The following is a 25,558-nucleotide window of genomic DNA, read 5'->3' as shown; positions in this document are numbered from 1 at the left end:
CGATATACGATTTAGTTCATATATTTTGTTATCGATCTCTTATTCGGCAACGGTAGAAACGGAAATATAAAAATTAAGGCCAAAAATAGAAAACAAATAGTAATTTTTACGAATTACATATAATTTGGCATTTACAATATACTTTGGCTTATGTTTGGCGCGATATTTCTTATTTAGAATTTTTCAATTTTTTTAATTGCGCTTATGGGTTTTCTGTGTGGCAACTATGAATGGACATTGCCTGTCCATAGGCATTTTTGACACTCTGATATGTGTGCTGTTCTTTATTGGCTGATAGAGTTGTTGCAAAGATATTGGAAACTAATTCCGACGGTTTTGGGAATCTCTCGAAGGGTATTCACATTTCAAGATGATTGTGATCTATGTAGGAACAATAATCATCAATAGCTACAAAAATCACTAAAAACAAAGAAATACTAAATAAAAACACCGTTCTACAACTGCACTACAATTCAGGTGAGGAGGAATAAAAGTGGACAAAATCACTAACGAAGTCAATTAACGCGCCGTACAAGTAGCGTCGCAAAGCTAAAGGGGGACGTGAGAACGACATACATGGAAGTAGGTAATAACCATAATTAATTTTGTAAGTGTGCTAAATTTGATTAATCTTATCCTTGAATAGAATCTTAAATAATCGCATGGAAATGTCACCGCCGAAAAGCTGTGCAGTCTGTGGCGACAAGGCGTTGGGATATAATTTCAATGCTGTAACCTGTGAAAGCTGCAAGGCTTTCTTTCGAAGAAACGCATTGGCAAAGAAGCAATTCACCTGTCCGTTTAGCCAAAATTGTGAGATTACAGTGGTTACTAGACGATTTTGCCAAAGATGTCGGCTGAAAAAGTGCTTAGATATTGGCATGAAAAGCGAAAATATTATGTCTGAAGAAGATAAGCTTATAAAACGGCGTAAAATTGAGTGTAACCGTGCAAAGCGGCGACTCAACGAAAATAAAATTGGTTCTCTAGCAGATAGCATAGGATTCGATACAACCTCTCATGATTCGCAAAGTTCCTTTGACAGCGGCAAAGGCACGGCTAGTAATAATAGTGGATCTGCCGCTATTACTAATTTGCCGTCGCCAATTGGTGGCACTGCACCAATACGTTCGCCGATCTTATTAGAGTCGGACAATGACATGAAACCTGAGCTAATGACGAGTGAGGAAATGGTAGAATTTATTGTTGGGGATCCTGATCGTGCGTCGCAGGCTATTAGCAAACTAATGCGTACGAAAGATGAAGCACTTTCTATCGTGGAGAAGATTCTCTCATCGCAGAAAGATTCTTTGCGGCTAGTATCACATCTGATTGCATTCCCAGGTTAGCTAACTCAGAAATTAATCTACCCTGTTTCTTTAACTAACATCTTTTCGCATTCATATTAGGGGATGCACTTAAAATAATAAGTAAAATAATGAACTCGCCATTTGATGCGCTCACAGTGTTCACGAAATTTATGAGCTCACCTACTGACGCCTTAGAAATAATATCAAAAATTGTAAGTTCGCCGCAAGATGTTGTGCAATTCATTCGAAACCTTATGGAATGTCCAGAAGATGCACTCGATATAATGAATAAATTCATGAATACACCAGCCGAAGCATTACGAATAATCAATAAAATATTCAACACTTTAAATCCGCCAACACGCAGTGATGAATTGCATAAACTACTATTGGATGCAACAAAAGATAATAAGGAAACATCATTCCAGTCAATACAGACACACTCAGAATCGAAAGGATCAGATTCCGGACACCATTTGCTGCAATCGATGCTTGAGAATAGTCCTGTTATGACACATGATATCGCTAACAAGTTATCGCCCTCTAATCAGCAATCAATTTCGGTTAATTCAGATATAATGGTGGAATCGCCTATAAACATACAAGAAATGTCAATAAGAACGGATACGCCGGATCAAACCTTGTCGTCTATTCAATCTGAATCAATACAATCAACTCCACCTTCAATGTCCACAGATGTGCTATCCCCTTCACAAACAATGCATATTGGTTCTCCAGAGTGCTCTGTTATTACACAGGATTTGCAATACAACTCGCCAACAAGCTTACACGCAGACATTGTACTACCAAGTACCTCAGCTGGCCTGATAAATCCTAATTCTCCTACAGATATTACGTCTGAAAGTGCAGACTTCAGTAATGAACATTTCGATATAAAAACATTTATACAAAATTCATTTCCTGAAAACGCAAGTGGGGGCGATAGCTTAAATTCACTAGAATCTGTGCTATCCGAAGTGATACGAATCGAGTTTCAGGCATTTAACAATTTGCCGCCAGAGCCACGAGTTAAACAGGAACAATTTCAGTATCAGTCAAACCATATGACGGTGCACAATTCAGTACAACAGCAACAATGCGGCTACAGTGTTTACAATACACCACCGCAGCAAAATGTATGCTCGCCATCCGGCGAAATGATGAGACGTGACCTCAACGAAGCAGAACAGGTGAAGTTGCGCGAGCTGAAAATGGCAAGCGAAGCACTCTATTATCCCATGGACAACGATCTATCTCTTTTAATGATGGGTGACGATAGAATTAAGGTAAGTAGAACATGAAGGAAATTCAGTATACAGTAATAATTTATTCCTACTATTCACTAAGCACATTTTATATATATATATGTATGTTTTCTTTCGCCAATCGGCTTGATCGCTTATCTTATCACCTCAAATGTGCCCAAAATGTTATAAATTGAACACCTGTTGAAATTGTACGCGTGAACTGAAATATTAATTGTATGAGTCAAATTATTTAATCGTATAGCTTATAAGTTAATATTGGCATATATGTGTATGCTAAGGGTCTTTGGTTTTTTACTGTAGTACGATTATTTTGTTTTGCCTTTTTAATCACAGCATATGCGGGGGAAAGGCGAACAAAAGAACGAAAATTATTAGAATCTCTGTAGGCACTTCTAATGACGAGTCAGGTAGCAAGTATTTATATAAGTTGCATCGGTATTTCGGTACACCAAAGCAATTTGGGCAACTTTTAGGAAAGCACTTGCACTGGATTCTGTTTTTAAATGTGCCTATCTGGTTTACAGGGTGGCCGCCATGCCCAAATCTCCGGGCATGAAACAACTAATGGCAGAAAAACTTTTTTCTAATAGCGATCAGGCAATGGCAAACCTCTGAGTGTACCTATTTCTGTCATGGAAAAGCTCCAATAAAAAAACAACTACCGTTTAGAGACGGCGTAAAACTGTAGGTTCGTCCTTTTGTGCAAAAATAACAAGGCACACACCAAAAATTAGAGGAGGAGCTCGGCCAATCACCAAATAAAAGGTGTAAGCGCAACTAATATAGATCTATATGCCTACATACATATACATACATACATACATATACATATATATAGATGGTTTACAGTTACATTTAGCATTATCAATTATTATTAGGAAAAACACCTAGGCGAACATAAACAATCTATAGTTGTTGCGTATTTATCTCTCTGGCGCACATTACTCATACTGCTACACTATGTGCGAAATGGGGAATTTTTCCGAAATTATCGCACATAGCTCAGCGAAAAAACGAATATGATATATGTAGATATTTTTGCAATTTTATTAACGAAGTCATTTAAAGCTAAAGTCCACCATAGGATAAAAAATATTCCCAGTCATCAATCTACTTACATAAATGCGGGATTTAAACCTTTACTTTTAAATATGAGCTTACGAATGAGCGTTACGAGCATTGACCTGTAATTTTTTAAAGTCATAGAATGCATAAAGAACAAGAGATACTGAATTTTGATAGGTAATCTTAATTTACCATAAATACGTCCACTTCATGGTCAAAAGATTTTTAATCTATCATCCTTGCGTCCACTTCACATGCACTCACATCATATGTTTAAACCAGTAATTTTAAGAGATCATAAACTCTTAAATCATAATTCAGCAATGTTATTTAAAATTGGCAAATTTAATTAAATTTTAGCAAACATAAAATTACAGTTTTTAAAAACTATCAAAGGTCTGTTCATGAAGCAAATAATTTAAATAATAAATTATCAAGTTTTCATGTTTTTTCATGTATCCAAAAAAATTCGCAAAGTAGGGGAATGTGAGAGAGCAAAATGATATTTCATTTTGGGGGGAAGCTGCAGGTTTTTACTGGATAAATTTGCACTTGTAAGAATTTGCAAGTGAGAAAACCAGCTGAACACAAAGTAAAAATAAGTGCAAATTAAAATGTGCGAATTGAGTCAAAGTTCAAAATTTAAATTAAAATTATGATTAAAATGGAGAATGTAAGTAAATATATATATATATTTTAGATAAAATTTATAAAGTTTATTTGAAGTCACATATAAAATAGGAATCCCAATGATATAGCGCTATGCACTTCTGAACCACAGGCGCCAGTCACCGTTGCTGCAAACCGAAATAGTTTACTGTTAGTGTTTTACGCTTGTACCGCTTGGTTATTAACTATTTTGACAATATAAATATGGTACATACATGCATTGACGGAAGCAAGGAAAATCTGAAGAATGCTGTGATTACCACAACAATAAAATTGCTAATAGAATGCTATACATAAGACAGTGATGATGAAACACAGCGAATTATTGTTGACAAGTTAAAATCACTTGAAACTAAGTTCGTTATTTTGCATTTTACAATAGTTTTTTTTTTTTTTAATTTAAGGTAGTTTAATTGAAGTTTTTTTAATTTTTGTGATTTTTCCCGCCAACAATTTAATCAGCTGTTCGTAAAACTTGCAAATTGTTACTGACTTTGCGTTCAAGTACTTTTTTGATATTTTTCTTTTAAAGAGCGAATGCTCGGAAATTAAGTTACTAGATAATTTTTACAAGAACAGACCTAATATCGCGCAACAAGTCTTGTTCAATCTTTTAATGTTTACTTTTTTGCCACATTTCACTCGTAATGCACATTACGTTGGTCAAGAAATAGCTCAGTTCTATTTTCAATCGCAGTTCAATATTCAGTGTTGTTGTTGTTGTAGCAGCATAAACATTCCCCATACTTACATATGGGGAATGCTGCTGAGGTGACAGTCCTTGGCCGGATATAAATCCGGGTCGTTTCGATAACGTAGAACCGACTGTCGTGGAAACGTGGAAACGAAATTAAGATGATTAAAGCTAATTTTTTCGGTAAATTCTTGTTTGCTATAATTGCAAATATAATTGTTTCCGTTAAAATCGTTATTGGGCACGAAAATGGGAAGAGGACCTCACTCCTCACTTGAAATGAAGAACATAATTGCAGAAATAATTAGATGTTCAGCTGAAAGCCTCCGTTGCCAGCGCTGCGTTATCTTTTTGTTTATTTAACAATTCTATTGTTATTTAAGCTTTTAAAAAAATAAAAAAAAAGTAATTAGATGTTCACAAAAATATACTTAAAAGAAAGAATGTTCGAAAGACGCCTGCGCGAAAGACTACAATTCAACAGAATTACGTTCTGGATAGTGTAGCAGATTAAACACCTTCCTATCTAGAATTGACCCCGACATACTAAACATACAGCTGTTGTCTGCTAATTAGAAACGCTCTCTTTTGATAAACGCTTGATGAGCATAATATTAAACTGTTTAAATTTACCGTTATTTTCTCTCTTAAAATCATTTGCATTGCTTTTGTTACTCTATTTACTACCCAATGCGCCTAGTTTTGTAGTTGTGTAATTGAAGTACCGTTAATATTATCCAACGCAGTGCATGGGTTACTTAGTTCAAGGTAAATAAACTGAGCCGAATAATTAGAAACAGTTGTTCAATGGAAGCATATTCGGCAAGTTGTGCTATTTTAATAGTAATATAATCGACTTTTTGGTATGTATATATTTTAAATTGGTTGTTTAAAAGCAACTAAAATATTCGTCTTCAAGATGTGTAATGGGAAAAAGCAGCAGCTGTACACCTGCCCTGCGCAGCTCCATTTTTGACCTTCGTAAGGCTGGAAAGTCGTACAGTGAAATTTCTAAGCAAGTCAAATGCTCAAAAAAAATTGTTTTTAACGCCTTAAAGCATATCTAACTTTTTAAGACTGTTGACAATGTTCCACGTAAGAAAAGGCCCCGGAAAACTTCAGCAGAAATTGACCGCAAGATAGACCAAAAGAGACCCAAAAACGACTTCCACTGACATCCAACGGGAAATTCAGGATCAATATAATTTCGAAATTTTCAAGAGGACAATTGCTCGGCGTCTGGTCGAATCTGGACTGCATGGCAGAGCAGCACGCAAGAAGCCCCTTCTAACCAAGATACAAAGGAGACGGCGAGTAGTCTTTGCGAGATCCCATTGGTCATGGACTCCAAATCAATGGAAATATATCGTTTGGAGCGATGAAACCAAGATAAATCGCATAGGCCCAGATGGTAGAAGGTATTTTCGACGGCCAATCAACCAAAAATTCAATCCTCGCTACGTTTCGTGGGTAGTGAAGCATTGTGGAGGATCAATCATGGTGTGGGGATGTTTCTGGTGGAATGGCGTTGGCCCAATCCATAGGATTGATGGAATTTTAAATAAGGAGAAATACGTCGATATACTAAAAAATGTAATGTTGCCGTGGACTGAGGAGAATTTGCCTGTTATATGGAGGATTCAACAGGATAATGATCCAAAGCACACGGCAAAGTTGACGAAACAGTTTTTCGACGAAAATTCCATCAATGTTTTGGAATAGCCATCATCCAGTGCGGACTTAAACCCAATAGAGCATCTCTGGGATGACGTTAAAAAAGCCGTGAGTGCCAAAAATATCCCAAATGTGGATGTCCTTTTTGCCGAAGTAAAAACGGCATGGCAAGCAATACCTGTGGCGCGCTGTCAGAATCTCATTACATCAATGCGCAATCGATGTGAGGCAGTGTTGAAGCAAAAGGGTTATGGAACCAAATACTAACATAATCTTTATGTAGATCTGATAATACATTACTGTTTCTAATTAGTTGCCCTATCCAAATCATGCATTTCACATGCTTTAAAAAAAAATATATATATTTAATAAAGAATTGGGATTAAATTGTTTTCCACTAGTTTTTAAGTTTATCATATGTTTAAATAAAATTGGCAACAAGTTATGAAAATACGTGTTTAAATTTTGAAAATTTATTTTGAAATAAGTGTCGTTTCTAATTAGCTGTCAACAGCTGTATGTCCGGTATGTCATGGTGAGGCTAACTTGAAAGTTCGAGGACAATTTTCTTGGAATGGAGTTGTCTCAATAGTCAGAATGATGTGGCCCCGTGCGACTTCTTTTTGTTTCCCAAGTTGAAGTTATCACTCCGTGAAAGGAGATTTCAGTCGATAGAGGAGATCACAGAGAATGCGACGAAGGAGCTGAAGGCCATCCCTACGTCGGCCTACCAGGAGTGCACGTAGGACTGGGTTAAACGTTGGCCCATGTGTGTTGCTTCCGACGGGTCATATTTTGAAGGAGATAAAATAAATTTGCTTGAAATTTAACTGTTTCTTTTTTTTTATTTAAACATTCCCGATACTTTCTGATCATAGGCTATAACTCCGTTGAGGCCAGAAGAAAAGTATTGAAGTCATTTCGATTGTGCGCAAGTTTTGAGGAGGTTTTTGGTCTTCCACGGTTCCGAACACTTTGCGGACTCCACTATAGAGCAGCCTTGTCTACTGCGCCAGCATCTTTGCGCAAAGTGTGACCTATCAAGCAAAATCATCGGCGTTTGATGATGAGCTCGATTGAAAGTTCGTTAGTCGATTTAAGGATGTAGTCTGGTCAAATACTCATTTTTATAGATGCTTTTTAGGAATTTTTTTTTAAGAAAATAAAATGCTATCGTTTTGATTTCACAGTATGCTGTTGTTAACATCAAATAATATACAAAAACATTTTTTTTTACGTATTTTTTTTTGTAGTAGGGTGGCATCAAAGTAAGCGTCTTAAAAAAAAAATAGGTGGCTTGTCAATAGGACTTTGCCTCTTTAGGGCATCTTAAACAGATTAATATTCTGTGGGCTTGTCATTCTGACGTGACAATGGGAACATTTTTTTGAAAGATAACAAAATGGCTTACTTTTGAAAACATAATATACCTCAAAACGAACGCATTTTATTTTCTTAAAAAAAATTCCTTAAAAATATCTATAAAAAATGAGTATTTGACCAGATTACGTCCTTAAGCAAGTCCTGGTTTGAAATAACATGAGACCACCAGATTTTCAAAATATTGAATTTTTATATATTTCGCTTTTTGTTTTTTCTTTTGATAACACTGAAATAAAAAAAAAGATAAATTATTACTATGTATTGACAAGCATTTTTGACCTAACGCTACCAAAACCACTTTACCCCACTGTACGAGTAATGTTCGCTTCGATAAATTTCTTTTAGCCCGAAGAAACACATCAGGACCCGAAACTTTTGCAGGTCATTAATTTAACGGCAGTAGCAATAAAACGTTTAATAAAAATGGCTAAAAAGATTAGCGTATTTCGTAACATGTGCCAGGAAGATCAAGTAGCACTACTGAAAGGTGGCTGCACTGAAATGATGCTAATGCGCTCCGTTTTGACCTATGACAATAACCGCAATACGTGGAAGGTAAGTTTTACCGATTGCAATAACTGTATGTATGTATTTCAATCGACTTCCATAGAGAAGAAAATTTGTAATTTATATAATTTTTTTGGGAAGCTCGCTTATAATTCATGAAATTTTATAATTTTCAGTTACCGCATGTTTCGAATGCAGCACATTTGCGTGCAGAGATTCTAAGGGCAGCTAAGGGCAATATTTATGAAGAAATTTTAAAATTTGTTAGCACCTTCGATGAGAAATGGCGCTTGGACGAGAATATCATTTTGATACTGTGTGCAATTGTGCTCTTTACACCGACACGCGCGTGTGTAATTCACTCGGATGTCATTCGACTGGAACAGGTAAAACCGAAAGGAGTTTAAATGCAACCTCATTTGTTAATACTTTTTTTTTATGTTTCAGAACTCTTATTATTATCTTCTGCGAAGATATCTAGAGAGCATCTATTCGGGCTGTGAAGCAAAGTCAGCTTTTATTAAGTTAATACAGAAAATCTCCGATATTGAGCGTCTGAATCAATTTGTAATAGGTGTTTATTTAAATGTGAATCCTTCACAAGTGGAGCCGTTACTGAGGGAAATATTTGATTTGAAAAATCATTAGAATGCTGCAACGAAAATACGGCTGACTTTCTAAATATATATTTATACAATACAATGTATTGATGCGACATCAATACTGTTTTCATGCGCTGTAATGTATCTTTAACTATTATATTTTTTTTTTTGTTGCTTTTAGGGAAATATGACAATTTATCAATTCTAACTATCATACGTATAGATGGTCAGCCGCATTTTGAATGCATCAGTGTGCATAGTTTTAGTTTTTTTATAATAATAAAATTGTTGAATGTAAAGCGAAAGCAACTATATAAATATTACCTGCACTTTAATGTATAAAAAAAGTAGAATTGTATCATCAACTCGGGTACACGTGATAAATGTACAACACTAATTAGTCGTTAAAAACTTAAAGTTATGCTATTTTTAATATTATACACGGATAAATAGAATGCAGAGTTATATATGTATGTATACAATATTATGAATTTAATTTGAGCAAACAATACATCACCTATTCACTGTTAGACGGCACACACACGTTCGTTGTTTCAAATGTGCAATCTATAGAGCCTGGATTAAATCTATATATTTAAATAAAAACAAGAGTCTATTTTGTGTAACAATGGAATAGTTGTGTAGATTTATTTTAAGCCTTCAATTGGTTTTTATGTTAAGGGGTTAATTTGATAATTTTTTTTTGAAGTAAAACTTCTTAGGCGTCGATGGACGAGCGAGAATGGAGAGTAAAATTTCAAGGCCATGCAACGTTTTGGGCATTTTCGTTCCGCGAGAAAGAAAAAGATATAACGTAGAGAAAAAAGATAGAGAGAGAGCTATACCTTATATACAGGGTTTGATTGAAAAGTAATGAGTCTTCCCGCGCGGTGCGTCTGCCAAGCGATCAACCGAATCGGCTGGTGGGGGAAAATGATCGTTGGACCTTCCACTAGAAACCGGTTCCAGTTCGCTGGCAACAGTGGTGCAGTCAACATCGCTCCGCGCGTGAAAGCTGTTTTAAAAGTGTGTTAGGATTTTGCAGTGGCGAAAATGCAGCGATCGTTGGAGCAACGTTACTCGATCAAATTTTGCGTAAAGCTAAACAAAACGAGCACCGAAACCATTGGGCTACTCGAGGAGGCCAATATCTGTCCAGTGCCCAGGTAAAACGGTGGCACAAGTCCGCGTCGTCCGGGTTCGGCCCGACCTAGTCAACAATTGGACCCTTCATCACGACAATGCGCCGGCGCACACCGCCTTCCTCTGCACCTGTGCATTGGCCAAGATGGGGGTTCCGTTGCTTCCCCACCCTCCCTACAGCCCAGACCTGTCCCCTCCGGACTTCTTCTTGCTGCCGCGCCTTAAAAGATAGCTGAAGGGGAGGCGTTTCGACTCCATCGAGGCGATCCAAAAAAAACTGTGACAGCCGAATTGAACGCAATTCCGGCAGATGAGTTTAAAAATTGTTTCCTGCAGTAGAAGGACCGCTACCAGCGGTGTATTGACGCTCAAGGGTTCTATTTTGAAGAATATTAGTTGTATAAGCCAAAATGTTTAATAAAACTGCTTAAAAAAATAAGGCTCATTACTTTTCAATCAAACCCTGTATATCTTAGATACACTTTAGGCTATTTTTCCTTGTGGTTGCTAATTTCTAGTGAGAAATAACCCTGCCTACTTTTTGGCGCTTGTTTGTTGGTGCAAACTTGTAGGAAATATATTTTTGATGCCTACTTTTTGGCGTTATATTTCTTTGGTGCCTACTGTTTGGGGCGTTCTTTGGTCCCAATTTTTTTGGCGTTTTTTTTTTTTTGGCGCCTACTTTTTGGCCCTTATTTCCGTTTCCTGGCTAGTGCTTGTGCATACTATATAAAGTGCTATCCATTCCGGCGTCGGATTTATTAGTATTGCCTTGCGGTAATTTGTGCCGTTGCTGGGGTCCTGGAATCGCTGCGTTTGTGCGGGTGATAAACGCTCGGAGTAGTGCACGTTGTTGCCACGGTTTGTGTCCGGCGTTTACCTACACCGGTCGAACCTTCTTCGTTTTTTGTAAATTTTGTCTATTTGTATTCTCTGCAAATGTTGTGAATTTATTTAGATACATATTCTTTCTCTCTCTCTCTCTCTCTCTCACATTCTCTCACTCTCTTTCGGGTCTCTCCCTCTTTGTGTGCCTTGAAAGTTTTACTTCTGTTATGTGTACTATGCTACATGCACTTTTTTTTATAATAATGATAAAACTTAATTTGTTGTTGTGATTTTTCAATCATTCTTCCAGACTCTCGAATTATATCCAATTGCGCCCCACACTGCCTGAGCGCCGCTTGTTTGCCTTGTCGTTAGTTCCGCTACTACTAGCATCCTTACGTCCGCCTGTGTCTGGCGATCCCCCCGATCCAATGTTGCGTATCAACATTCGCAAGCCGCGTGCCTGTGCATCACTTGCTTGCGCTACATTATTCACCTCCGATGATATTACTGAAAAATCATCTACCACATGTCCCGGCGGACTAACGTCGAAGGGCAAAATGTCACTAAGACTTTGCTGTGGTCTATACGATGCACGACGACGCGCTCCACTGGAATCGTTACCGGCAGCATTCAGATTCTGATTACTACCGGAGGTCGATATTTGTTGTTGCATTTGTTGTAAGCGTGTTTTCAACAAAGCATTCTCCTCCTGTAGTCGCCGTATGTGCGCGGCCTCGTATTCGGCGCGTACAATAGTTGGTTGTGGCAAACATTGGTAAATTGTTGTAAGGAAGTTACGCAGCGATAATTGTAATGTGTCTTGCCATTGTTTCGAAAAGTACAAAGCGAAAGTGGGCGAATCCTCAGCATTCTTACAAAATGGAAAATCTAAATATAATATTTTTTAGTAGGTTTTGGCACAAGGTGAATGTGAATATTATAAGGAAAAAAATGTGAACTTACAAAACCAATCCTTCCATTCGCTTTGTTGTTGTAAATCTACTGCAAGTTTTGCGAAAAATTCTGTTACCTTATCCAGACGATTGCTTGAGTAGGCCGTTACCAGGTACAGCTTCAGTAAACTATTTTCCAATTTCTTCACAGCTATCAAATACATAAGCGGTTTATGGTGGTCCTGGATCTTCTAAGTAAACTTACCTGTGGCATAAGTATGCTCCAGTTTGCTGAATAGGTTGCTATCTAAGTGCGCCCAAAGCGCTCGTAGCGCAGCTAAATCATGGCTTTGAATGGACTGATTAAAATTTTCCAACAATTTCTCGGCACGGAAGCTTTGATCTTTCTCGGTCCTTTGTTCCTGGTCGAGAGTTTTTAAGGTGGAAGAAAAACCTCTAAACACCAAATATTCTTTCAGAAGGTTGTCCAGAAAAGCAACCTGCGCCATATCGTAGACAATTTATTTACTTTTGTTTGTTTGGAAACTAATAAAAAGGAACAACGGAAATTATCTGGTGCAGTGTTGCCACTTGCCTGATAGTAACTTTTTTTAATAAAGTATTTACCTGTATGGTGGCCGCCAGAGGAAAATATTTGTGTGTCACCATCATTCGGTAGGATTCGGGCAAGAAACATTCAATGATTGAAAAGATATTTTCTAAAAGCGATGGCCCCACGGCAGGCATTGACAAACCTCCTACGAGTATTGTGTCATGAAAAAGCTTCCCATAAAAATAAACGTGGGGTAAATCTTTTTTTATTTTTCGACATTTAGGTTTATATATTATACTTCGTCCAACGTTGTTCTAGTTTGCTGATCCCCTTCGAATAATAGGATTTGTCCAAATCTGAAAAAAGCCATTCGTTTCTGCAACCACCTCCTTGTTTGAAAAATACATTATTCCCGCCAGACATTTCTTCAAATTCGGGAACAAATAATAGTCTGAGAGAGTTAAATCTGGAAAATAGAGGGGATTTAAAAAAAGTTTCAACCATATATATATATCGTCCCTCGGCAGGCAATGGCAAATCTCCGAATATATTCCTACCATGAAAAATCTCCTCATAAAAAATATCTGACGTTCGGAATCGGCTTGAAATGGTATATATATAATTGACGCGTACACCCTTTTTGGATGTTTGGCCGAGATCCTCCTCCTATTTGTGGCGTGTGGTTTGATGTTGTTCCGAACGTCAGATATTTTTTATGAGGAGATTTTTCATGGTAGGAATATATTCGGAGATTTGCCATTGCCTGCCGAGAGGCGATCGCTACTAGAAAAAACTTTTTCTTAATATTAGTGTTTCACCGAGATTCAACCCTACGTTCTCTTTGAACTCCGAATGGTAGTCACGCACCAACGCAATCGACTACTGCGGACGTTTCAATCATATTTCCATTAATTTTACGACATCAACTGTTGAGACGTGAAATTCACCACACAAAATTCATTTTCATCCATTTTTTGAAAATCACTCGACTTCTACATAAGAAATATACCGATCTGGCTGAAAATTGGTGTGTGTTCTTCCAAGAGATGCTATTAACTAAACATAACGCCGATAGGCGCCAGTAGTGTGATCTTTCTGGCTTTGCATAGACAATTCAAACGACCTTCGTATAAGTCGTCGAAAAATTTAACAGCAGACAATCCACTGATTCGCATTTGTCGCTTCGATAGTGTTATCTGTTTAGTTTGCGCACAGCTGATTGACAGGTTTAAATTGAACATAGACGTTCCTTTTATATTCATTCGCTGGAGGAAAAGCATGAAGAAACTTCAGTGCGTTATGTAGCTAAAAGGACCTTTCAGAGCCGAGTGGACTATTTTGAAAAGTACGAAATTATCTTTCATATACAAATATTCTAAACGAATAGGCAAATCATAAATCGCTGTAATATTTTGTACACATTCGATAAGCCCGGTTAAAGATTACTCGACTATTATGTTTTACCTGCGTTATCTTTGCCCATACCGTTTGTTACTTTATTATAAAGAATGTGGGAGCTACAACTTTTGTATAAGTCATATTATGAATGTTCACTCAGTTTAGAGTTAATTGATTTTTGTTGGCTAAAATTGCTTTATTACTTTCTTGCGATCACATTAACAGAAGTTACACAGAAAAATAAGCTAGAAAATCGGCGCTACAAACCTGACGTTATATTTCTTATCAGAGTCAAAATAAATAAGTGTATTCACTGGAAGTTAACTCACATTTGTATTCATTCTCCACATAAAATGCATACAAGTTTTTTAATGAAGCAATTTTTGAGAAGATATACGTATTTTAAGAGTTTGATTCACAATTCTAATATATCAGGTGCGTTAATTATTACATAGTTGTAGGCTTGTTTATAAGACTTGAAGTCAATTTTTCGACCACAAGTTTAAAATGATTTACTCATCGAAAACGTTGAAATTAGTATCTGATATAACTTGAACATTTTAGATGTATATAGGCAATTTTTTTACAGAATCGTTATGTACAAATAAATTTCGTGTTATTGAATTATATGCTACATACATTATAATTTTATTTTTTACTATTCTCTGATTTAAAAAATTGTGTGCCCTAAGAGCAATAAAATGGGGTTTTCCAAGTTTTGGTGCTTTTTGAAACTTAAAAGTTGGCAACATTACTAACTTCGCCTATCGCAATATCGATTGCATTATAACTGCTGTCATCACTATTGCAATCATTTGACATTTTATTATGCGTGTGTGTACCTTTTGTCAATTGGAAATTTCGTATGAACGCGTAAAGTTGTTGCGGGAAATATTTAATTTTTCGTGTCGAAATTGCGCGCAAATAAAACCAAAATAAATGCATTGGTTGGTGGAAAGTTTGAAATTAAAATATGAATCGAAAGGGAGTGCGAGAACAAAATGATATATCGATAATACGGAATCTACCAAAACGACTTCAAAAGAGGATTGTTGAAGATATTGGCGATGACTCGTTGATAACGCATATTAACGTTGATAGTCAAATTGCGCGAAGCCGATCTTCGACGTCATCTGGAGGCGTTGTTACGGTGGCGAGAAAACATGATAATGATATGTTGCCTGGAAAATTGCTGCATAAACCGGAAACATCAGGAGGCGTATTTCAAGAAGGTGGGAACAGAGTATTGATTATGAAATGTGTTATGTGATTTTATGATTTAAATATTATCTCTTGCCTTAGTGAACGGAGAAGAGGATGACAAGCGCATTGATTTTTTCTTGCGAAAAGCTCCGTCTACTGTCAATAAGCTAAGCAAAAACAACCACAAAAGAGAGACTGTGCCCGTTTTGGAAACCAGCGGGCAAACAATCGATAATAAAACAAGTTCAACGAAATGTGACAGGAGTGGCAGTCGAAGTTGTAGTAATGCAGCTATACCAGGAATTTTGCGTTTAAATGATGTCAAGCAAGTGCAATCAGTAGGCAGAGATAAAAATAATTTTATTGGCGAAAAAAACTTTGCTCGTGAAAACGGGAAGAAAGGCACGGCGCATATACACCAACTAACGGAACAGTCAGTGAATGCAGATAAAGTCGTTACTAAATCGCCATCACGGCAGTTGCAACGACATCCAAGGTCACCTGCTTGGTTTGAGATTCTTGCTGATGCACAGTACGCCGAACTGCTACCCAAAGCTTACGAAAAAGTTACAACGATGATCCAGCAAAATACAGTAATCGAGGTAAGATGACAAGCAGCACAATTGATTTGTGCCGATTTATGTTATAGAACGTTTTTTTTTCTATATTTAGAAATGGTCCGAGTTTACTGAAGCGCGTGCTGAACTTCAAAAGATATTCGCCAAATTACTGCTACAACAGTTAAAATTGTGCTGTGAACAGAAGATTGACTCATTTTTCTGGAAGCTGCTTTACTATAACGTTCGAGAATATTTAGTAACCAATAGCAAATCTAATGCTGATGATAATCACCATCGCTTGCTATCGCTCGTCGAAGAAGGCTTAGATTTCTATACAAACCTACATATGCAACTTAATGTCAAATACATAAATATCGATCAACAAAATGCCAACAATATCGCTCAAGAAAATGTATCATCACAACGCACAGCGCACAAGTTTGAATTTATAGCTAAAGTAGCCGCCCAAAAGTTACTTATTTGCCTAGGTGATCTATGCCGTTACAAAGCAAAAGAAGTACAATCAAATGACTATACGGACGCGGCGAAATATTATCGGCAGGCCCAAGCGCTTATACCCACAAATGGCATACCCTATAACCAATTGGCTATAGTAGCCATACATGAGGTAAATATTTTTTAAATAAAAAAAAAAATTAAATTTTTACACCTAAAAATGTTTATGTATTTGTAGCGCAAGAAATTCGACGCTATATACTTTCATATGCGTAGTTTAATGTCCTCCAATGCCATATATTCAGCACGTGAAAGCCTCTTAGTGTTGTTTGATGAGATTCGCAAGAAGGTAAATTAGTATTAATTATATTGGCTTATATGTACATTAAATTCAAATAATTATTGTAGTACGAGGAGACTGAATTAAAAACATCACCGATACATCAAGGCAGCCCAAGGCACAACCACATTAGAACTTCCAAATCAATACGTAAAGAAGTGTGGATACAGGTGGATGGTGTGCGCCGCTTGCATCGTGCTTCTGAACCTGACGATTGCGGAAGTAAATATGCCGTAATAGCTGAAGAAAAGCGCTTGAACGAGTTGACAAGCGAAGAGGTATGTCAAGTCTAGACTACAACATTTAATTATTATTAAACATTTAGTTATTTTGTACAAAATAAACTTTACCGTTTTAGCTCCTTCGCCGCTTCACATCGCTGTATTTGTATGTGCTTGGAAAACTCTACACTGGCATAGGGTATATAAAATTTAATGCGTACGCATAGAATACAATTTTTTCGTATTCAAATCTGTTTAATTTATAGGATGGAAACGATAATCGAGCATCAAAGGAAACTTTTAGTGCAGTTGAGTGTTTTGCTCAAGCACAGCACATTTCCGATTAAACGCTCTCGTCTGCTGAGGATAGTCGCTTTAAATATTTTTATGCTCGAGCACAACATGCACAAAGGTTAGTAACTTAATTTATAACTAAATTTTGTCCACTTGCGTTATTTATTACTAGACTTCCTTCTTTTTTATTTTATTTAAAAAAATTTTATTTTGCATTATTTATTACTAAACTAGCTTCTTTTTTATTTTCATTTTATTTAAAAACTTTGTTTTATTTTTTTTTAAATTTTTTTAACTTTTATTTGGTTTTATAATTTTTTATTTTGCTTTATTTATTACTAAACTTTTTTTTTATTTATTTATTAGTTTTGTTTTTTACTTTTTAAATGTTTTTTTATGTTTCTACAAATTTTGTTATTTATGTTTTTATTATTTTTTTTTAATTTTTTGAATTTAAATTTTTTTTTTTTATATTATTATACTCTTTTTAAATTTTTAAATTTTTATATTTTGCTTTATTTACTACTTACTTTTTTATTTTTAATTTGTTAAAATTTTTTGTTTTAATTTTTACAATTTTTTTGTGTATATTTTTTATTTTTTTTTTTATTTATTACTAAACTTGGTTTTTTATTTATTTATTACTTTTGTTTTTAATTATTTTATTTCTTTTTTACATATTTTATTTTGCTTAATTTATTACTAAATTTGCTTCTTTTTTATTTTTATTTTATTTAAACACTTATTTTTTAATTTTTTTTTAATTTTTTGTTTTTATTTAAAATTTTTGTTTTATATTTTAAATTTTTTTTCCTTTTTTTTTGCTTCATTTACTACTAATCTTGCTTCTTTTTTATTTGATCTAAATTTTTTTTGTAATTTCTTTATATATTTTTAAATTGTTTGTACTTTTTTCATATATTTTTGCTTTAATTATTACTAAACTTGCTTCTTTTTTATTTTTATTTTATTTAAAAACTTTTTTTAACTTAAACTTTTTTTTTAACTTTGTTTTATTTTGTTTTATGTTTTTTTATTTTGCTTTATTTTAATACTAAGCTTTATTTATTTATTTATTTGGTTTTTGAAATTTTTTGTTTTTATATTTTTTTTTAATTTTTAAAAGTTTTTATTTATTTTTTATATTTGTTAATTTTTTTTCTTAATAATTTTAAAATTTTATTATTTTGTTTTATTTATTACTAAACTTGTTTTTTGGTTTTTTCTTTTTATTTAGTTTAAATTTTTTATGTTTTTATATTTTTTTTAATTTTTAAAACTTTATTTATTTTTTATATTTGTTAATTTTTTTTTCTTAATAATTTTAAAATTTTATTATTTTGTTTTATTTATTACTAAACTTGTTTTTTGGTTTTTTCTTTTTATTTAGTTTAAATTTTTTTTTTAATATTTACAATTTTTATTGTTTTTTATATTTTATTACTCTTTTTATATATTTTTATTTTGCTTTATTTATTACTAAACTTGGTTTTTGTTTTATTTATTACTTTTGTTTTTGTGTTTCTATTTTTTATATATTTTTTTATTTTACTTCATTTATTACTAAACTTGCTTCTTTTGTATTTTTATTTTATTTAAAAACTTAAAAAGTTTTTTTTTGTAATTTTTATTTTTTTAATTCAACTTTGTTTTTATATTTTAATTTTTTTTTAATTTTATTTATTTTATATTTTTTATTTTGCTTCATTTATTACTAAACTTGCTTCTTTTTTATTGTATTTAAAATTTTGTTTTTTAATTTTTACAAACTTTTTCTTATTTTGTTTTATTTATTATTTATTTATTGCTTCTTTTTTATTTTATTTAAATTTTTTGTAAATTATTTGTAAAATTTTCTTTCATTTTTTTATTTTTATTTTTTTTAATTTTGTATATTTTTTATATATTCTTAATATATTTGTATATATTTTTTATATATATTTTTATATAATTTTTTTTATATATTATTTTTTATTTTTGTTTTATATATTTTTTATTTTGCTTTATTTACTTCTAAACTTGCTCCTTTTTATTTTACTTAAACACTTTTTTATTGTTTTATTTTTTTTTGTACTTTTTATATTTGTTTATTTAAATTTTTTTTGCTTATTAACTAAAGGGTGTTTTTTTTAGAGGTTAGGTTTTCAAGATGAAATAAAACGTATATAATTTAATGTTATGGCCAAGAATTTAGCTTTATTATAAAGATAAGGGTTTGCCATTATGTTTTAAAAATGATTTCGGGCAAGTGGCCGCCGCGGCTGGCTCGAATAAATTCCAGCCGAGAGGCCCAATTTTCGACCACTTTTTGCAGCAATTTGGGCCGTATGTCAGCAATAACGCGCCGAATATTCTCTTCCAAGACGTCAATCGTCTCGGGCTTATCTGTGTAGACAAGCAACTTCACATAGCCCCACAAGAAATAGTCCAGCGGTGTTATATCGCACGATCTTGGAGGCCACGCCACAGGTCCACGGCGCGAGATAATGCGCTCACCAAAAGTTTCCTTCAATAAATCGATTGTTGCGTTGGCTGTATGGCATGTAGCGCCGTCTTGTTGGAACCAATGGTCGTCCACATCAACATCGTCCAATTCAGGCACGAAAAAGTCATTAATCATGGCTCTATAGCGCTCTCCATTGACTGTAACATTATGGCCGGCTTCATTTTTAAAGAAATATGGACCAATGATTCCCTCTGCCCATAGAGCACACCAAACAGTGACTTTTTGAGGATGTAACGGCGTCTCAGCAATGGCTTGTGGATTATGTTCACTCCAAAAGCGACAATTTTGCTTATTGACATACCCATTCAACCAAAAGTGAGCTTCATCGCTGAATAAAATTTTCTTGTGATGCGTCGCGCGAACCGAACCATTATTTTCGTAATACATTTGCACGATTTGCAAACGTTGTTCAGGTGTAAGTCTATTCATTATGAAATGGCAAACCAAATCGAGCATAAATCAAGTGACAGCTGTCAAAAAGACCATCTACGAAAAAAGTAGTGCCAACTTGAAAACCTAACCTCTAAAAAAACACCCTTTACTAAACTTCTTTTTATTTATTAATTTTTATTATTTTAAAATTATTTGTTTTCATATATTTTTTTATTTTTGTTTTTGTATTTGTTTTTAAATTTTTGTTTTAATTTTTGTTGTATTTTTTTATATATTTTTATGTATTTTTATTTTATTTTTTTATTTATTTTTTTCAATTTCTTGTTTTAATTTTTTTACTGTATTTTTTTATATAGATTTTTATATATATATATATATATTTTTTTTTTTATTTTTAAAGAATCACGTCGCGAAATCCGCTATTACGCCTTTCATTTTTGTAATCAAATTTTCGGTTTGCTGCTGCGCAAATGTAACGAATTTTTCGAAACATATAACGTTGATGTATTGGATCCCGAGAGAACTTGGTAAGCGGCAGAGTTTTATACGTTATTTCGTGTCCTTCAAATAATAGCAAATTTTTGTAGCCATGCCGACCTGAGTACTTTACTACAGTACATTAATATTTATACCAACTGGTTGGCGCGCAATGTGGATATTTGGGAATCAGTGCGCAATGAAGAGTTAGTATCAAACACGACTTCGCAGTATTCATATTTTTATTAAATTGCTTCCGCATTCAATTACAGGCATGCCATCATTGATAGCTGGTCGGAGTGGGAATGTATCTTCCCACGGCTCAGGCGGCTATGTGATGCGTCACCAGCAAATATTTCGCAACACAAACAACTTGAGGAAGAGTTGTACTTACTTGGTTTTACACCATTAATGTCTGCCACAAGCATAAGCACTAATAAACAAACTCACACGGAACTTGCTACTGAGAGGGAACAATTTTTGGCAAGAATTGTAAAAATATGTGCTTTTCAAGAATGTTATGAAAAGCACCAAGCAAGTCTGCGTGTACATGACGATGTGTTTACATTGGAAGAGCTGAACGGTGCCATGGAGAAAGCGCTATACACTCTGCTCAGTGACGAAGACGATAACAGCGAAAATATGTTGACGAACGGAACCAATTCAGAACTAACCGGCAAGGAAACGAACTCAGTAAAATCTGCTGCTATTGAGGATGCACAAATTTCACTGCTTTCGCAGAGAAAGAAAGAGCTGGAAGCCAGAACGAATGTGAAGAAAATGTATAACGCAAAACTGGAGGTAAGTTTGAAAAGAAATAAGAGAATGGGGTTGATTTTCTATTACTTACCATAAAAATAATATCTGTTTCTGCTTGCGCTACAGGAAATTCTCAAATTCGTTGACACAAAGCTGTATATAGAAGTGCGCCCCAAATATCTGATGCCGGACACAAATTGCTTTATTGATTGCCTCGACGATTTCGAGAAGCTCATTCAGGAGTATAAGCGCTACATACTGGTAATACCTCTAACTGGTAAGTTTGAAGGCATACATATTTAATGAATATAACAACAAAAAAATGCAGAGAAATATTATATTTGTTAACATTTTTAGTGGTAAAAGAATTAGATGGTCTCTCGAAAGGCGTGAAAGTGGAATCATATCAAAACTCCTTACAAATGAATCGCATTCATCACTACGACGACGTTTCCACTTGCGCGAAACGTTCTTTGGATTTCATACGGAGCGCAAAAAATAACGTGAAGTATGCAAATGAGACGAAATAGTTTGTTATAAAAAAAAAGATTTCGCTTAATAAATGAAAACTCTTCAACAGGTGTGCTACCACAAAAGGCTCATTCATCAGTTCGTCGTTATTTGCGTTAGCAGAAGAGGAGAATGTGTCGAATGATGATAAGATTTTGGCGACGGCTGTTGCGCTTTCGAAAACCATGAGCACCGAAACCAATAAAGGTTGGTTGTTAAGTTCATATTGTAATTTGTGTTATGTAAAAAAACAAAACCTATTTCGTTTTTCAGATGGTAAATGTTTTATACAAACCGAATTGGTACTCATCACAACAGATCGCAATTTGCGTGTGAAAGCTTTGGCGCGCAACTTGACTGTGAGTAAAATGGGCGAATTTCTGCAGTGGGTCAAGGACTGTAATACTTAATTTTATGCAAACTCTTTATACTTTATTTACATTTATATGCCCGGCAATCACGCTTATGCAAGTGCCATTATTTGTGTATACCGTTATTGTTAAAATAAATGCAGCCGCATATGATAAATTTGGTACTCATATTTAGTGTTGCTTTTTTCCGTTTAAATATGCATCTATGCATACTCGTATATGTACGTATATGCCTTTGTCTACATACTGTAATTATTAATATGCCTACTGATTATACTTAAATATAATGTTTTTTTGTACAATTCGTTGCTGTTATTTACTTAATGGCACTTGGACTTTTATTCGTATTTGTAGTGAACTCATGCATTCTTTTTTTTTATCTAATAATTTTCTTAGTTGTATAGTTTGATAAGCGGTTACTATGACTTTTGATTGTCGAAATATTTTGTGCAAGATTTCTATGTTAATTTGTACTATTTTTAATAAATGCGTTTTGCTAACAGAAAATACGAAGTGAATGTGCAATTCTCTATTTTTTACTTGTTATTGTTGTTGTTATAACAGCATAAATATTCCCCATATTTACATAAGGGGAATGCTGCTGGAGTGACAGTCCTTGCCCGGATATAAATCCGGGTCGTTTCGGTAATGTATAACCGACTGTCGTGGAAACGATTCTTTACTTGTCTACGGCTTGGCCTTGCAATTACAACCAATGCCCATCTTGTCTGTTCTGCGCTAATAGCGCAACGTCTAGACACATCCGTTGTGGTTTTTTGCTTATGCCTTGCTTTTCAAAAAAAAAAAAAAATAAAAAAATAAAATAACAAATAACAAAGAAACAGATTTGGGTCTACGCCAAACAATGCCCTGAAATAATTGAAAATTTATATTAGCTACCAAAAAAGTGAAAACCTGTTTGTGTAACTTAGGCGCCCAAACAATCACAAATCACCTTTAAGCAACCGCCGTTAGCATCGTTTCGTACATTGTGTTTGCGCTGACTTCGATCCTTCTGCGAATTACAACGAAGCGCCGCCGATCATTTGCCAAATTTACTGCCGTCGAAAAATCATAGACGGAGACGAAGACAATGATGGAATTGTGAATGTATTAGTAAGGATGTGTGAATGTACCGCTATTGTCCTTGCACAACTGTCCCACGCAAACGCCAAGTAACACTTGTTTAGAGGTCCTTTCCACGACAGTCGGTTCTACGTTACCGAAACGACCCGGATTTATATGCGGCCAAGGACTGTCACTCCAGCAGCATTCCCCGTTTGTAAGTAGGGGGAATGTTTATACTGCTACAACAACAACAACAACAACAACTGGTTTAGAGGTCAAAACATTAAGTCTATCGGGTGGCAACCATTAAGTCTAGACTGTTCGGGTAACTCAATACCTTTTGGGTACATTCATTCATTTTTATGCCGTTCATCCGATTGCAATGAAATGTTGATGAGTAGTTGTGAAATATTATTGGTAAACGTATTTAGTTTCCAATTAATTTTTTTTTTTTGGTTTTGGTTTTTTTAATAAAAAAGTTGTACTTATTATTAAAACTTAATTACAACAAATATCTAAACTGTGGCTGCGGTGGCCTTAAGGGGACATATACCTGTAAACGGCCATATTTACCCTGATTTTCATTAAAATTATTTGAAATGAAGAAGTCAATATATTTTTTTCAAAATTGTCATACAGTTTATTTATACATTAAAATAATATAAAATGGTAGCCATCTTCTCTTCTCTTCCAAGAACTTTTTACCAAACTACGAACCGTATGATAAAATTCGCCGGCACATCAGGAGGCACTTCCTCAACTACGTGGACGAGATCCTGGACAAAACAGACAGACCACTCCAGGATCAGACAGTGTACAGACAGGCCATAAACGACATTCATCGGGAGACCCTTACCATCTTCTTAAGCTCCCGACCCCCGAATGCCGTTATCGGAGTCCAACCACCACCAATTGCAGACGAAGAGCTCCAGCTTCCCCGAGAGTCCCGCGTAACCTTGGCACAACTACGTTCTGGATCTGTAGCAGGTTAAACTCCTACTTATCCAGAAATGACCCCGACATACTAAATCCATAACCACCTCTTCACTTGCCCCATCAAACCCACTCATCTAACACCTCTCTCCCTCTGGACCCAACCCGTCGAAACAGCCAGTTTCCTGGGCCTACCGTTAGATGAGCTAGACGAAGACGACCGGTGATTACACTACACTGACAGGGCAAAGTTACTGCTACAACAACAACATAAAATTCGCCGTATAAAACCGCCTTATATATCCAACTATGAAGTATACATATATATGTATATATATATATATATATATACATATATATATGAGTATACTTAGGTTAAAGACCCCAAATTATCTATGACGCAAAATTATCCATCACGAAAACGACCATACGAATGCATATGAAAGTTTTGTAAACAAACAAATAAATTTTTTGTGGAATCTGGTCAGTTACAATAAATTTGAAAATTTAACAACAAAAACCAAAACTAACTATCATATTTTGAATTTATGCTTACGTACTTGATTTTTTTTTTGTCGGGACAACTAGCAAGTGTAGCCCTCTGACATTAATTTAGTCCATTGTACTACACTTGGATTCCCTTTTAATTTTCTTTAAATCTACCCGATTTCCGAAGAAATCTGAGTTGATCTTGTGGTGCCAAGGAGCCAAGATGTTCGCTTCTTAACACATCAGTGCCAAAGACCTCAAACCTGATTCGAGCGAAGGCGGGGCAGACACACAGGAAGTGATCCGCCACCTCATCCTCCACTCCACAAGCCGGGCAGAGTACACTGTCTGAGATGCCCAACCTTTCCATGTGCTTTGCCCACAGAAAGTGGCCCGTCATCAGTCCAACCAGCCGTTTGCACTCCTTCTGCTTAATGACAGAAGGGTTTGCGACAGTCGATCGGACATGACGGGTAACATCAGTTTTGTCCATCTGCAGCCTCTCTCAGCCTGCCAAGCTCGCTTGTGGGTGGTAGTTACCCATTTGCTAACCGTGGCTGTGATGGCCGCAGAAGGGAGTGGCAAAACTGGCTCTGGGCCAAAGAAGTTGGTATAACATCTACCTATATAAGTAATATTATACAAGGTGAAGTCCAAAATAAACAAGACTGGCGTCATAAAAATGATTTTGATGAAGGTATCTTAGCTGACTTCCAATGAAAGGTTGGTGCCATTCGGTTCAGTGGAAGCGAAGTCATTGCATCTAAAGTGTCACTATGTTTGTGTCATCGGTACAAAAATGAGTTTCGAACAAAGAGCTAATATCAAAATTTGTTTGAAAATCGGTAAAACGTTTACCGAAACATTTAAATTGATGAAACAAGTTTATGACGATGATTGTCTACCTCGTACCAGAGTTCATGAGTGGTTTACACGTTTCAGAGATGGTTGGGACAATTACAATGAATATGAGGGCCGCCCAAAATCA

The 25,558-nt window shown here is 35.1% G+C and overlaps 3 protein-coding genes across 4 annotated transcripts; 2 read left to right on the top strand and 1 right to left on the bottom strand.

The window, feature by feature from the left end:
• The first annotated feature begins 158 nt into the window (after positions 1-158).
• LOC129240421 (nuclear hormone receptor HR96) lies at positions 159-9,806 on the top strand. 2 transcript variants are annotated; one of them, XM_054876215.1, is made up of 6 exons: positions 159-582; positions 647-1,344; positions 1,410-2,596; positions 8,409-8,618; positions 8,747-8,956; positions 9,018-9,806. In XM_054876215.1, exons 2-6 carry the CDS (start codon positions 663-665, stop codon positions 9,216-9,218), a joined length of 2,490 nt encoding a protein of 829 aa, XP_054732190.1. In that variant the 5' UTR covers positions 159-582; positions 647-662; the 3' UTR covers positions 9,219-9,806. The 2 variants fall into 2 exon arrangements, with proteins under 2 accessions (XP_054732190.1, XP_054732182.1); XM_054876207.1 differs by having other exon boundaries at positions 159-586.
• On the bottom strand, positions 9,789-12,590 carry LOC129240436 (WD repeat-containing protein 91). Its single transcript, XM_054876225.1, has 3 exons — positions 12,305-12,590; positions 12,110-12,250; positions 9,789-12,034 (listed from the first exon to the last, which is right to left on the bottom strand). The coding sequence occupies exons 1-3, from the start codon at positions 12,546-12,548 to the stop codon at positions 11,463-11,465; spliced, it is 957 nt and encodes a 318-aa protein (XP_054732200.1). The 5' UTR covers positions 12,549-12,590; the 3' UTR covers positions 9,789-11,462.
• Positions 12,591-14,741: 2,151 nt separating this feature from the next.
• LOC129240416 (telomerase-binding protein EST1A) lies at positions 14,742-22,548 on the top strand. The gene is made up of 14 exons (XM_054876195.1): positions 14,742-15,222; positions 15,293-15,795; positions 15,866-16,381; positions 16,448-16,558; positions 16,618-16,827; positions 16,908-16,969; positions 17,037-17,182; positions 20,364-20,490; positions 20,551-20,646; positions 20,713-21,241; positions 21,326-21,476; positions 21,557-21,707; positions 21,780-21,916; positions 21,983-22,548. Exons 1-14 carry the CDS (start codon positions 14,964-14,966, stop codon positions 22,117-22,119), a joined length of 3,135 nt encoding a protein of 1,044 aa, XP_054732170.1. The 5' UTR covers positions 14,742-14,963; the 3' UTR covers positions 22,120-22,548.
• Positions 22,549-25,558: the final 3,010 nt, after the last annotated feature.

This window comes from Anastrepha obliqua, chromosome 1 (genome assembly GCF_027943255.1).
Source record: "Anastrepha obliqua isolate idAnaObli1 chromosome 1, idAnaObli1_1.0, whole genome shotgun sequence".
NCBI lineage: Eukaryota > Metazoa > Arthropoda > Insecta > Diptera > Tephritidae > Anastrepha > Anastrepha obliqua.
This window is presented reverse-complemented; position numbering and strand designations above follow the sequence as displayed.